At 37.9% G+C, this 15,844-nt stretch overlaps 1 protein-coding gene across 1 annotated transcript; it reads left to right on the forward strand.

Moving 5' to 3' along the window:
- Nucleotides 1–2,121: 2,121 nt before the first annotated feature.
- Nucleotides 2,122–3,551, forward strand: LOC133009728 (4-galactosyl-N-acetylglucosaminide 3-alpha-L-fucosyltransferase 9-like). Its single transcript, XM_061077267.1, has 2 exons — nucleotides 2,122–2,286; nucleotides 2,485–3,551. The coding sequence occupies exons 1-2, from the start codon at nucleotides 2,122–2,124 to the stop codon at nucleotides 3,442–3,444; spliced, it is 1,125 nt and encodes a 374-aa protein (XP_060933250.1). The 3' UTR covers nucleotides 3,445–3,551.
- The last annotated feature ends 12,293 nt before the right edge of the window (nucleotides 3,552–15,844 follow it).

Below are 15,844 nucleotides of genomic sequence, written 5' to 3' on the forward strand. Positions count from 1 at the left end.
GTCTCCATTAAACAGATTCTGATTGTTGTCTAAACCTCTTTCCTTAACTCTTGCAAGGCCTGAAAAGAAGAACAATAACTCAATTGTTGTTTTTTGTAATCTGGATTTTTTGGTATTAACTAATCTTAGGGACACAACAACTTCCACGCAAATATATCAGTCATGTCTCCGCATTATTCCTGGGAAATCTGTGAATGTGTCAGAAGACACCCTCAAAATGTTAAAGAAAGTAATATAATAACCACTCCTGGTCTGCTGCTTTCTTCAGATCCATGCCAACATGTAATGGGTTCATTCTTGGACCATGTCCCATCTGTCTATTAAGTTTTCGCAGGAATCTGTCCAGTAGGTTTTCTGTAAATAAACAAACCAACCCCCAAACAAAATGTATTTTATCTTGTTGCTTCGGAAAAACTGAGGAAATCTTTTTCTCTTTGCCATTAAAGGTCACACAAAAGAGAGATTATTCAGTGTATTTTTAATTTAAGGTAATGTTTCAGGTATATGCTGCCACACATAAAAAGCAAATGATTAATGCAGGTGGTTTTAATTTTGGGGCTCTGTTGGCTCAGGCAAGTGAGGATTATTTTTTGACTTTCTGACTGCAGCCTCAATCTGATAAACTGAACTTGAATTGTTCTTGTGACACAGTTAACTTTACAGACATCAGAGAGGGTCACGTCATGGAGGTACTGTACAATCCTCAGAACCTGTTTAACCTGTCCACCTTCGACACTAACGGAAGTGGACAGATCATCAACAAGTTTTTCTTCTTCTTAATAACGTGTTACAGGTCACGTCCTTTATTTTCAATACATTACCTAGCAGCCACACCAAGCTGGTAAAACATTAACCTTTTCCCGGAGTCCAGTTACAATGTGGGCACTGCCATAAAAACATAAACAGAGTCTTTTGTGCACAATCAGGTGACCGTACTGAAATGACTGTTGTCAGAGTGACGTGCCAGATAGGCAAATAAAACCGAGCAACATTTTCTATCTACCTGTGCTTTTCTACACCAAGGTGAGACTGCTTCTTTGTGCTCTAGCTTTACCTTTATGGAGTTACCGTAAAATAATCTTAGTATCATTATGAATATTACTAGTACAGAGCAGATTGTATTATGCCCACGAGTTACTTTGGGTTTGTAAATTGTGCCAAACAAAGCTATGATTGAGAACATACAGAGGATAAATCGAGTCTGTTCATATTGTATGTTCATCCGTTTTATTGAACTGAAAGACAGAAAAAAGCCTTTTCCCATTTTGCTTTAGGTTTAAAATGTAATTTGAGTTCAATGTTAGACTTAAAAAGCACTTTAAACCTTTTAAAACATGTCTGACACCAGTATAAATTGTTAGGCTCAATAATGCATTTTTCTAGTGATTAGTTACTCCTATTATTGTTTGGTCATTTGTGTTTGATGCACTTGAAAACACACACGATCTTTGTCCTCTGCTGTTCCTATAGTCATACGTAAGGTGCTTCATCTTACTCATGAAGGGACACACCTTGTCCCTTTCCTCAAAGAAAAGAGCAACTCTTTATTAGATTCTGTGCTTTTATTCTTAGTTTGTTGGAACTCTGGCTTTTGTGCAACAAATGTTGAGGCTTAAAGATTTTAGGAGTCAAAATGTGTAATGAAGTTTGATACAGGTAGGCAGACGAACAGAAAAGTAAAAAAAATAGTCAAAAGAACTGAGCTGAAGCAGGAGGTGAGACTGGGGGAGAGTGACGGACACACAGAGGCTGGAGTGATTTGGACAAGCGATAGGTTTAATATTACTAAATTTAAATAAACAGACAACCAGCGCTCTGTAGCAGCGGTGACCAGGACTCATCCCCATCAAGGATGTTGTTGTTTGCACTTTGCACTAGTTTACATCAACAGCAGAAATGATAACATAGAGAAATGTCAATTAAAAAACAACACACGTCATAATTCACACATTCATGTAACTCAGTAGCTGTTAAAGGCAGATTTAGAAATTGAGATAAAAAGTTAGTCAATATATTGACTGATTAGTGGGCTCAAAATCAAGCTTTAGTAACAACCTGTGAATGCTGAAAATGTTCAAATTAAAACTAATACACCACCTTTTTTCTCTCCAGAGGTGAGACATGTCCCTCTCAAGCTGCCAGACGACTCGTCAGCGGCAAATTACATCCGGCTGCTTCCTGTTGGTGTGTTTCCTGGTCGTTTTTTTTACATACTACAAGCCAGAAATCGAGTACCCGGATTTTCGTGATTATCTGAAGAGAGGCAATCATTCTTGTGAGTGCCCTGTGGAAGCACAGACCCAGGACTCAAACCCAAACCATTCCTCGGAGCAGCACATGGAAGCACAGACCCAGGACTCAAACCCTAACCATTCCTCGGAGCAGCTCCTGGAAGCACAGACCCAGGGCTCAAACCCAAACCATTCCTCGGAGCAGCATGTGGAAGCACAGACTCAGGACTCAAACCAGAACCATTCCTTGGAGCAGCACGTGGAAGCACCTACCGATGGACCCCAGCAGATCCAGGACGTGGAGGTGGACGCTGAGCCTGATACTCTTCTCTTGATTTGGACGTGGCCATTTGGCTCCAAATTTGATCTCAGCTGCGATAAGTTCAAATATAAAGGATGCCGCTTGACCGATGACAAGTCTCTTTACCACGAAGCCAACGGGGTTTTCATCCACCACAGGGACATTCATGGAAATCTGGGAAACTTGCCGAGAGAGCCACGTCCCTGGTTTCAGAAATGGGTTTGGATGAACATGGAGTCACCTTCAAACTGTGGAAAATTATCTGGACTTGATAACTTGTTCAACTTGACATCCTGTTATCGCTCAGATTCACATATCCCAGTGCCTTATGGGCATTTGGTGCCACAAACATCTGAGGTTGAGAGTTTCCAGCTGCCCACCAAGGACAAGTTGGTCTGTTGGATCGTGAGGAACTGGCGTTGGGGGCTCAAAAGAATTCAGTACTACAACATACTGAAAAAACACATCCAGATAGACACTTATGGGGGGGCTTTTGGCAAAAATTTAGATGCTCAAAACTATGAAAACATTCTATCCAGTTGTAAATTCTACCTCTCATTTGAAAACTCTCAACACAAAGATTATATCACAGAGAAGTTATTTTATCCCATGAGACTGGGAACTGTACCCGTAGTTCTGGGCCCTATGAGAGAAAACTACGAGGATTATGTCCCAGGAGACTCTTTCATTCATGTAGATGACTTTTCCACTCCAAAGGAGCTGGCAGAGAGGCTTCTTCACCTAGGCCAGGATACGACGGAATACATGAGATTCTTTGACTGGAAAAAGAGGTACAAAGTGGTAGATACACAGTTCGGCAGAGACCATGCCTGCAAAGCTTGTCGTTACTTACAAGAAAACAGAGGATACCAGGCTAGTCATTCTCTTACAAAGTGGTTCTGGAGTCAATAGCACTAAATGTAAGAGCATTGATCAAATTATCATTTAGTTTGGTTCAAGGAAACTTCTTTGGTTAAGGAATCATAATATTAACTGGAATCCAACCAGGACCCAGTATTTTTAGGAGGGTTTTGAATGTTTGTGTGTAAGTAGGATTTAAAAAATAACTGCTGGATGGATTTCCACACAAATAAAAGGAGATTAAGTTTTTCTATGCTTTTTGAATGGTTATGCAATAACTACTGAACAAAATGCTTTGTGTTGGATTTTTGAGAGATGAAATTATAACTTCATTAATGACAATTAGATTTGTGTTGGACTTTATGTTGGGTGGGTCTTTATGTGTTTTTTTTACAGCGAGGTAACACATTAAGTTCCTTCATGAGAAATAGTTCTGTGTTGGACTTGTTTACCTGTTCGATGACAGATAAAACTGTCACTTCCTTCATGACACTAAAATCTACTGGGGTTACAGGCTCCAAGCTTAGGGCGGCCTGGGCCTTGTAATACGAAGCCAGATTGCCAAATGCGCACAATCAAGTTTAGTGTGCCTCTGGTCAAGGTCCATATGCGGGGGGGGGGGGTTGAACTGCCGCACGAGAATTGCACATCATTAATGTTTCTTTTTGCAGATTTCAGTCTCTTTTTATATTTTTTATTGTATATTTTTATTTTGTATAGCCTACATTTTTGTCTGCCTGTGTGTGCATCTGTACAGAGTCCAATTTGACCGGCTATTGCAGAGAATGTGAAATAAATAATGTAAAGCAATTTCCTCATGTTTTACATATCCATATGTCGAACCTTGTTCATATTGCATTAAAATGCCGACACCAAATGGATTCTGTGGTGCATTTTCTACACATCCAGTATTTCATTTTTTTAAATATTTGCCTGGGTAACTTGTTTTTATTAACTAATGAATGTAACCTCTGGCGTGAAAGAAGGAATTTACATTTGTGTTTGTCAGTGTGTGTGTGTGTGTGTGTGTGTGTGTGTGTGTGTGTTCTGGTAATCATCACACCGCGGGGACCGGTGACTGTTTACACAGTCACGTCATGGGGACCGGTTGCGGTGTGGGGACCGAAATGCCGGTCCCCATGAGGATTACCCTTTTAAATGAATACTAGAGCTACTCTGAAGGTGCCTGTGAAGTTTGAAGCATTGGCCCATATTACATGTTTTTTGGTAAATGTTAGTGTGTGAGCATTGCTCAGTAGTGTCCCTACTTTTTCTAGCTAGTACTGCACCCACTGCTTCACACACACACATCTTCCAAATATGGTTGGGTGCCACCCACTTCCTGGTCCCCATTAGTAATGATTAAAGCAGCGATGACATTTTCAGCAATCAACAGTAAAAGAAGACTTTTTGCTGGAGAAACTAGCTAAGAAGATAAGAACTTGTGCAGAGGAGCAAAAGTAAGACATAAGGTAAGCACAGTTGTATCTTAAATAAGTATAAGCAGTGTTGAACCCTCAAATTACATTAATTACCATTACCTAGCTAGCATGATTAATAGCTCTGATTAGCTACAAAGGCTAAGTGTATGACCTCAAATGTTTTACTGCGTTTCTCTAACTACTTGCAAGCATGATGCATATGTGAAGGAGTTTATGTGCAGAGGAAATGTAACCTGGCTGCTCTGGATAACCTCTATTTGGAAGCTGGTTATGAACAGGCCCTTTAAACTTTTCTTATTTAACAATGGGCACGTTCATGTGGAAGAGGCAGAGCAGGTTATTAAAGCATCATGGTCAGAGGCATACATCTGGAATTAAATGATAGAAGGAGGATTCAGAGCCGGCGAGTAGGAAAGTTCATAGTGTTTTTAACAGCTCACAGACGTGAGACTGGGAGAATAAAAATATCTCAGCATGAAAAATCTCCCTTTTGACTCTTTGTTGATAATGTGGACATGTCCAAATGCTTGTAACATTGGTGTACATGCAAAACAAAATACAATGACTATTATTTTGCCATCATCTTCGATGTGCTGTAAACAAAAATACTATGCTCTCTGCTACTGAATGTGTACATCATGTCATGCCTCTGGCTTGCTCTACCCAGGCACGTCCTCCTGTCTGAATTCTCCTGCTGTTTTCTTTATATGTGAAAGCCATACTCCTTCACAATTATTCAGACATTATCATTTCTCATTTAAGCTGTTTTCAGGCATGACCTGCAGGTAAAATCCAAATAATTGGCTACAGTATTGACCCAGTTTACCTTTCACACATGCACAAGACAGATATACAGTACATATATGTTTGTATGTGTGTAAAGTTTATGCAACAACGCACAAGAGTATGCATCACCCTGTAGGCAGAAACTATACTCATGACAAAGAGTAAAGGAGAAGGTTTCTGTAGTTGAATTTTGCAAGAAAAACAACCCTCATGAGGATTGAGGCAACAACAGCAATTTTTAATACCACCAGTCTTACTAAGCAAGTAAACAATTTTTTTTTAATCTTTTCCTGCAGAAATGGCACCATGCATCAGCCCCTTTCAGGATGCAATTCAACATGTTATTTCACAGACTGACAAAATCTGCAAATTAGAGGTCCAGTATATTAATGCAGTAAAAGGTGAGGTGGTATCTGCTGTAAATTATCAATAAATAATTATCATTTAAAATCTAAAGAAAAGCTCCAGAATACATTTAATATGGACTAGAATGCTGGTCAGTTTTGGTTTGTTTTGTATTATATATCAGCATAAACTCATTGTTAACAAATATAATTAATGGATCTTTATTGAAAATGTTTTTATTGTTTACAGGACGTGGCGTATTTGCAAAGGGTACAATTTGTAAAGGAGACTTTGTTGTACAATATAGGGGGGATATGATAAGTGATGCAGAATCACAGAGAAGGAGAAAACTTTACCACCCCTCATGTGCTGCATTCATGTTTGCCTTCAAGTGGAGAGGGAAAACATGGTGGTAAGACTTAAGAATACCTAAACTAGACTCCATATACTATACTAAGCTCTACTACGTGGGTCTCTGATTTTATCGTGATATATTGTGACATTTGTATTTTTTCTTTTCCAATTTTTCCAATTTCTCAAGTGTTGATGCCTCCAGAGAAGATGGCTCAATTGGGCGACTAGTTAATGATGAACACAGACGTCCTAACTCGAAAATGAAAAAAATGTATGTTAATGGAGTACCCCACCTTTGTGTATTTGCCCTGGATGACATCAAAGAAGGAAAAGAAATCACCTATGATTATGGAGGTGAAGACTGCCCATGGCGAACACAAGTATGTTGCAAACACAGTAAATACAATGAGTCAAGTATGACAACATTTTAGTAGAATGAGAAATATGTGGAACTAATTTGGCTGTATTCATATTTGCAATAACCATGTACACTATACATATACAAAAAATACCAGGATTGACACAACTTGTTTGGATTTTAAGCTGCAATGCATGAGTGACCACTAATTATAGTGAAAATAACAGGAACATGTAATTACAAACAGGAATCTGATTTACAAAAGTTTTAAGGAGCTATTGAAGGTCAGTTTAGATTATTATAGATATTATGTTACTGCACTGAATGATCCTCTTTTAACACTTCATCCTAGCAGGGTTGTCTACAAACCTCTGCTAGCAGCCTGAAGCTGTGCTTTTGATTTATATGTGAAATAGTGCAGCGTGTCCAAGCTTTTCAATTTCCATTGGATGAATGGAAATGTCATTGATTCACCTGCATTAGCATAGATGAGATTATGATATTATAGGTTTGTCACTTTAGTGACTGCAAGCAATAGTTTTGGTTAATTTAGGATCTCAACAATGTTTTTACAATGACATCTCCAGGAAAACCTTTTGTCGCTTCTGTTTAAATCGAATACTACTGATGACGTGGCGGGTTTTTGCGATGACCACTGATTATGTAATGGCTCTTGAAGGGCTGTCCCAATTTGATGGGGAAGATTTCAACCACTACCCCTTATAACTGTTTCAAGGGGCAAGATAACCCTGTAAAACAAGGGATAGGGTTAGGGAGAAGGGGCGGAATGGGTTCGGGCATAAGCACAAAGCATTGAAATGCTATTACTTTATATGGTAAAGAATCAGGGTCATATTCTAAATGTATTCAGTCTCGCTTATGACATGGATGTAATCTGAAAACTTTGTCTGAATAGAAATATTACAATATAATAGAAGTTAATGTTTGGAACGTTTTACTTTTGTTTACAGACGACCAGCATCACTGTTGACACCATGGAGGAGGATGACTCTGATCCTGTTCACTCAGAGAGTCTGATAGATGGTGCCTTTGCGCCAAAGACCACACCTGAAGAGGTAAGTTCATGTCCATCACTATTTTTTCATTATTTTGTTACTCTATGTTCAGAGTTCGTGTAGAAACTGTGTGTGAACAATTAGGTTAAACTGGTCCCCACAATGAACTATAATGTTGGGTGTAAAATGTCCCCACAAAGCCTGTGTTAAGTTATGTGAATGAGAAAGAGCTTCAATGGTCAGAAGTAATGTAAATTGGTATACAATGACATTTCAAGTCATACATCTTGAAGGTTAGTGTTAGAGCTATATTCATGCTAGATTTCAAACCTCACAGTATTTTCTTTCTTGATAAATTATCACTCTACATTTTGGAGTCACGAGGTCCCCACAAGACACCTTCTGACAGTGTGTAACCACAAAACACCTTCTGAGAGTGTGCAAGTAAAAACAGTTTTTGAAAAGTTAGATGAAACTGGTCCCCACAATGAACTTTAATGTAGTGTGTAAAATGTCCCCACAAAGCCTGTGTTAAGTTGTGTAAACGAGAAAGAGCTTCACTGGTCAGAAGTATTGTAAATTGGTATACAATGACATTTCAAGTCATACATCTTGAAGGTTAGTGTTAGAGCTATATTCATGCTAGATTTCAAACCTCACAGTATTTTCTTTCTTGATAAATTATCACTCTACATTTTGGAGTCACGAGGTCCCCACAAGACACCTTCTGACAGTGTGTAACCACAAAACACCTTCTGAGAGTGTGCAAGTAAAAACTGTTTTTCAAAAGTTAGATAAAACTGGTCCCCACAATGAACTATAATGTTGTGTGTAAAATGTCCCCACAAAGCCTGTTTTATTTAAATTGTGTGAACGAGATAGAGCTTGGCTGGACAGGAAGAAATAGTTGAAAATTAATTCAAGCTTCTCTTCTCTGGAGTTTGTTTTATGTTAATAACAGGGTGTTTCTCATTTTAGAGGTAAAATCTCAATGGTCAGTCTTTTTGAATGTCAATGTATTATATACATTGAATGAACCATTAGTCTCTTATGTTTAAATTTCTTGAAATAGTCATACAATTTGTTGTTACAGACGACCAGCATGACTGTTGACACCATGGAGGAGGATGACTCTGATCCTGTCAACTCAGAGAGTCTGATAGATGGTGCCTTTGCGCCAAAGACCACACCTGAAGAGGTAAGTTCACGTCCATCACTATTTTTTCATTATTTTGTCACTCTATGTTCAGAGTTCGTGTAGAAACTGTGTGTGAACAATTAGGTAAAACTGGTCCCCACAATGAACTATAATGTTGTGTGTAAAATGTCCCCACAAAGCCTGTGTTAAATTGTGTGAACGAGAAAGAGCTTCACTGCTCAGAAGTCATGTAAATTGGTATACAATGACATTTCAAGTCATACATCTTGAAGGTTAGTGTTAGAGCTATATTCATGCTAGATTTCAAACCTCACAGTATTTTCTTTCTTGATAAATAATCACTCTACATTTTGGAGTCACGAGGTCCCCACAAGACACCTTCTGACAGTGTGTAACCACAAAACACCTTCTGAGAGTGTGCAAGTAAAAACTGTTTTTGAAAAGTTAGATAAAACTGGTCCCCACAATGAACTTTAATGTTGTGTGTAAAATGTCCCCACAAAGCCTGTGTTAAATTGTGTGAACGAGAAAGAGCTTCACTGGTCAGAAGTAATGTAAATTGGTATACAATGACATTTCAAGTCATACATCTTGAAGGTTCATGTTAGAGCTATATTCATGCTAGATTTCAAACCTCACAGTATTTTCTTTCTTGTTAAATTATCACTCTACATTTTGGAGTCACAAGGTCCCCACAACACACCTTCTGACAGTGTGCAACCACAAAACACCTTCTGAGAGTGTGCAAGTAAAAACTGTTTTTCAAAAGTTAGATAAAACTGGTCCCCACAATGAACTATAATGTTGTGTGTAAAATGTCCCCACAAAGCCTGTTTTATTTAAATTGTGTGAACGAGATAGAGCTTGGCTGGACAGGAAGAAATAGTTGAAAATTAATTCAAGCTTCTCTTCTCTGGAGTTTGTTTTATGTTAATAACAGGGTGTTTCTCATTTTAGAGGTAAAATCTCAATGGTCAGTCTTTTTGAATGTCAATGTATTATATACATTGAATGAACCATTAGTCTCTTATGTTTAAATTTCTTGAAATAGTCATACAATTTGTTGTTACAGACGACCAGCATGACTGTTGACACCATGGAGGAGGATGACTCTGATCCTGTCAACTCAGAGAGTCTGATAGATGGTGCCTTTGCGCCAAAGACCACACCTGAAGAGGTAAGTTCACGTCCATCACTATTTTTTCATTATTTTGTCACTCTATGTTCAGAGTTCGTGTAGAAACTGTGTGTGAACAATTAGGTAAAACTGGTCCCCACAATGAACTATAATGTTGTGTGTAAAATGTCCCCACAAAGCCTGTGTTAAGTTGTGTGAACGAGAAAGAGCTTCACTGGTCAGAAGTATTGTAAATTGGTATACAATGACATTTCAAGTCATACATCTTGAAGGTTAGTGTTAGAGCTATATTCATGCTAGATTTCAAACCTCACAGTATTTTCTTTCTTGTTAAATTATCACTCTACATTTTGGAGTCACGAGGTCCCCACAAGACACCTTCTGACAGTGTGCAAGTACAAACTGTGTGTGAACAATTAGGTAAAACTGGTCCCCACAATGAACTATAATGTTGTGTGTAAAATGTCCCCACAAAGCCTGTGTTAAGTTGTGTGAACGAGAAAGAGCTTCACTGGTCAGAAGTATTGTAAATTGGTATACAATGACATTTCAAGTCATACATCTTGAAGGTTAGTGTTAGAGCTATATTCATGCTAGATTTCAAACCTCACAGTATTTTCTTTCTTGTTAAATTATCACTCTACATTTTGGAGTCACGAGGTCCCCACAAGACACCTTCTGATAGTGTGTAACCACAAAACACCTTCTGAGAGTGTGCAAGTAAAAACTGTTTTTGAAAAGTTAGACAAAACTGGTCCCCACAATGAACTTTAATGTTGTGTGTAAAATGTCCCCACAAAGCCTGTGTTAAGTTGTGTGAACGAGAAAGAGCTTCACTGGTCAGAAGTAATGTAAATTGGTATACAATGACATTTCAAGTCATACATCTTGAAGGTTGGTGTTAGAGCTATATTCATGCTAGATTTCAAACCTCACAGTATTTTCTTTCTTGTTAAATTATCACTCTACATTTTGGAGTCACGAGGTCCCCACAAGACACCTTCTGATAGTGTGTAACCACAAAACACCTTCTGAGAGTGTGCAAGTAAAAACTGTTTTTGAAAAATTAGATAAAACTGGTCCCCACAATGAACTATAATGTTGTGTGTAAAATGTCCCCACAAAGCCTGTGTTAAGTTGTGTGAACGAGAAAGAGCTTCACTGCTCAGAAGTAATGTAATTTGGTATACAATGACATTTCAAGTCATACATCTTGAAGGTTCGTGTTAGAGCTATATTCATGCTAGATTTCAAACCTCACAGTATTTTCTTTCTTGATAAATTATCACTCTACATTTTGGAGTCACGAGGTCCCCACAAGACACCTTCTGACAGTGTGTAACCACAAAACACCTTCTGAGAGTGTGCAAGTAAAAACTGTTTTTCAAAAGTTAGATAAAACTGGTCCCCACAATGAACTATAATGTTGTGTGTAAAATGTCCCCACAAAGCCTGTTTTATTTAAATTGTGTGAACGAGATAGAGCTTGGCTGGGCAGGAAGAAATAGTTGAAAATTAATTCAAGCTTCTTTTCTCTGGAGTTTGTTTTATGTTAATAACAGGGTGTTTCTCATTTTAGAGGTAAAATCTCAATGGTCAGTCTTTTTGAATGTCAATGTATTATATACATTGAATGAACCATTAGTCTCTTATGTTTAAATTTCTTGAAATAGTCATACAATTTGTTGTTACAGACGACCAGCATCACTGTTGACACCATGGAGGAGGATGACTCTGATCCTGTCCACTCAGAGAGTCTGATAGATGGTGCCTTTGCGCCAAAGACCACACCTGAAGAGGTAAGTTCATGTCCATCACTATTTTTTCATTATTTTGTCACTCTATGTTCAGAGTTCGTGTAGAAACTGTGTGTGAACAATTAGGTAAAACTGGTCCCCACAATGAACTATAATGTTGTGTGTAAAATGTCCCCACAAAGCCTGTGTTAAGTTGTGTGAACGAGAAAGAGCTTCACTGGTCAGAAGTATTGTAAATTGGTATACAATGACATTTCAAGTCAAACATATTGAAGGTTAGTGTTAGAGCTATATTCATGCTAGATTTCAAACCTCACAGTATTTTCTTTCTTGTTAAATTATCACTCTACATTTTGGAGTCACGAGGTCCCCACAAGACACCTTCTGACAGTGTGTAACCACAAAACACCTTCTGAGAGTGTGCAAGTACAAACTGTTTTTGAAAAGTAAGATAAAACTGGTCCCCACAAGGATCTTTAGTGTTGTGTGTAAAATGTCCCCACAAAGCCTGTGTTAAGTTGTGTGAACGAGAAAGAGCTTCACTGGTCAGAAGTATTGTAAATTGGTATACAATGACATTTCAAGTCATACATCTTGAAGGTTAGTGTTAGAGCTATATTCATGCTAGATTTCAAACCTCACAGTATTTTCTTTCTTGATAAATTATCACTCTACATTTTGGAGTCACGAGGTCCCCACAAAACACCTTCTGACAGTTTGCAATTACAAACTGTTTTTGAAAAGTAAGATTAAACTGGTCCCCACAATGAACTATAATGTTGTGTGTAAAATGTCCCCACAAAGCCTGTGTTAAGTTGTGTGAACGAGAAAGAGCTTCACTGGTCAGAAGTAATGTAAATTGGTATACAATGACATTTCAAGTCATACATCTTGAAGGTTAGTGTTAGAGCTATATTCATGCTAGATTTCAAACCTCACAGTATTTTCTTTCTTGATAAATTATCACTCTACATTTTGGAGTCACGAGGTCCCCACAAGACACCTTCTGACAGTGTGTAACCACAAAACACCTTCTGAGAGTGTGCAAGTAAAAACTGTTTTTGAAAAGTTAGACAAAACTGGTCCCCACAATGAACTTTAATGTTGTGTGTAAAATGTCCCCACAAAGCCTGTGTTAAGTTGTGTGAACGAGAAAGAGCTTCACTGGTCAGAAGTAATGTAAATTGGTATACAATGACATTTCAAGTCATACATCTTGAAGGTTCGTGTTAGAGCTATATTCATGCTAGATTTCAAACCTCACAGTATTTTCTTTCTTGTTAAATTATCACTCTACATTTTGGAGTCACGAGGTCCCCACAACACACCTTCTGACAGTGTGCAACCACAAAACACCGTCTGAGAGTGTGCAAGTAAAAACTGTTTTTCAAAAGTTAGATAAAACTGGTCCCCACAATGAACTATAATGTTGTGTGTAAAATGTCCCCACAAAGCCTGTTTTATTTAAATTGTGTGAACGAGATAGAGCTTGGCTGGGCAGGAAGAAATAGTTGAAAATTAATTCAAGCTTCTTTTCTCTGGAGTTTGTTTTATGTTAATAACAGGGTGTTTCTCATTTTAGAGGTAAAATCTCAATGGTCAGTCTTTTTGAATGTCAATGTATTATATACATTGAATGAACCATTAGTCTCTTATGTTTAAATTTCTTGAAATAGTCATACAATTTGTTGTTACAGACGACCAGCATCACTGTTGACACCATGGAGGAGGATGACTCTGATCCTGTCCACTCAGAGAGTCTGATAGATGATGCCTTTGCGCCAAAGACCACACCTGAAGAGGTAAGTTCATGTCCATCACTATTTTTTCATTATTTTGTCACTCTATGTTCAGAGTTCGTGTAGAAACTGTGTGTGAACAATTAGGTAAAACTGGTCCCCACAATGAACTATAATGTTGTGTGTAAAATGTCCCCACAAAGCCTGTGTTAAGTTGTGTGAACGAGAAAGAGCTTCACTGGTCAGAAGTATTGTAAATTGGTATACAATGACATTTCAAGTCATACATATTGAAGGTTAGTGTTAGAGCTATATTCATGCTAGATTTCAAACCTCACAGTATTTTCTTTCTTGTTAAATTATCACTCTACATTTTGGAGTCACGAGGTCCCCACAAGACACCTTCTGACAGTGTGTAACCACAAAACACCTTCTGAGAGTGTGCAAGTACAAACTGTTTTTGAAAAGTAAGATAAAACTGGTCCCCACAAGGAACTTTAGTGTTGTGTGTAAAATGTCCCCACAAAGCCTGTGTTAAGTTGTGTGAACGAGAAAGAGCTTCACTGGTCAGAAGTATTGTAAATTGGTATACAATGACATTTCAAGTCATACATCTTGAAGGTTAGTGTTAGAGCTATATTCATGCTAGATTTCAAACCTCACAGTATTTTCTTTCTTGATAAATTATCACTCTACATTTTGGAGTCACGAGGTCCCCACAAGACACCTTCTGACAGTGTGCAAGTTGTAACTGTTGAAAAGTTAGATAAAACTGGTCCCCACAATGAACTATAATGTTGTGTGTAAAATGTCCCCACAAAGCCTGTGTTAAGTTGTGTGAACGAGAAAGAGCTTCACTGGTCAGAAGTAATGTAAATTGGTATACAATGACATTTCAAGTCATACATCTTGAAGGTTAGTGTTAGAGCTATATTCATGCTAGATTTCAAACCTCACAGTATTTTCTTTCTTGATAAATTATCACTCTACATTTTGGAGTCACGAGGTCCCCACAAAACACCTTCTGACAGTTTGCAATTACAAACTGTTTTTGAAAAGTAAGATTAAACTGGTCCCCACAATGAACTATAATGTTGTGTGTAAAATGTCCCCACAAAGCCTGTGTTAAGTTGTGTGAACGAGAAAGAGCTTCACTGGTCAGAAGTAATGTAAATTGGTATACAATGACATTTCAAGTCATACATCTTGAAGGTTAGTGTTAGAGCTATATTCATGCTAGATTTCAAACCTCACAGTATTTTCTTTCTTGATAAATTATCACTCTACATTTTGGAGTCACGAGGTCCCCACAAGACACCTTCTGACAGTGTGTAACCACAAAACACCTTCTGAGAGTGTGCAAGTAAAAACTGTTTTTGAAAAGTTAGACAAAACTGGTCCCCACAATGAACTTTAATGTTGTGTGTAAAATGTCCCCACAAAGCCTGTGTTAAGTTGTGTGAACGAGAAAGAGCTTCACTGGTCAGAAGTAATGTAAATTGGTATACAATGACATTTCAAGTCATACATCTTGAAGGTTCGTGTTAGAGCTATATTCATGCGAGATTTCAAACCTCACAGTGTTTTCTTTCTTGTTAAATTATCACTCTACATTTTGGAGTCACGAGGTCCCCACAACACACCTTCTGACAGTGTGCAACCACAAAACACCTTCTGAGAGTGTGCAAGTAAAAACTGTTTTTCAAAAGTTAGATAAAACTGGTCCCCACAATGAACTATAATGTTGTGTGTAAAATGTCCCCACAAAGCCTGTTTTATTTAAATTGTGTGAACGAGATAGAGCTTGGCTGGGCAGGAAGAAATAGTTGAAAATTAATTCAAGCTTCTTTTCTCTGGAGTTTGTTTTATGTTAATAACAGGGTGTTTCTCATTTTAGAGGTAAAATCTCAATGGTCAGTCTTTTTGAATGTCAATGTATTATATACATTGAATGAACCATTAGTCTCTTATGTTTAAATTTCTTGAAATAGTCATACAATTTGTTGTTACAGACGACCAGCATCACTGTTGACACCATGGAGGAGGATGACTCTGATCCTGTCCACTCAGAGTCTGATAGATGGTGCCTTTGCGCCAAAGACCACACCTGAAGAGGTAAGTTCATGTCCATCACTATTTTTTCATTATTTTGTCACTCTATGTTCAGAGTTCGTGTAGAAACTGTGTGTGAACAATTAGGTAAAACTGGTCCCCACAATGAACTATAATGTTGTGTGTAAAATGTCCCCACAAAGCCTGTGTTAAGTTGTGTGAACGAGAAAGAGCTTCACTGGTCAGAAGTATTGTAAATTGGTATACAATGACATTTCAAGTCATACATATTGAAGGTTAGTGTT

This window comes from Limanda limanda, chromosome 1 (genome assembly GCF_963576545.1).
Source record: "Limanda limanda chromosome 1, fLimLim1.1, whole genome shotgun sequence".
NCBI lineage: Eukaryota > Metazoa > Chordata > Actinopteri > Pleuronectiformes > Pleuronectidae > Limanda > Limanda limanda.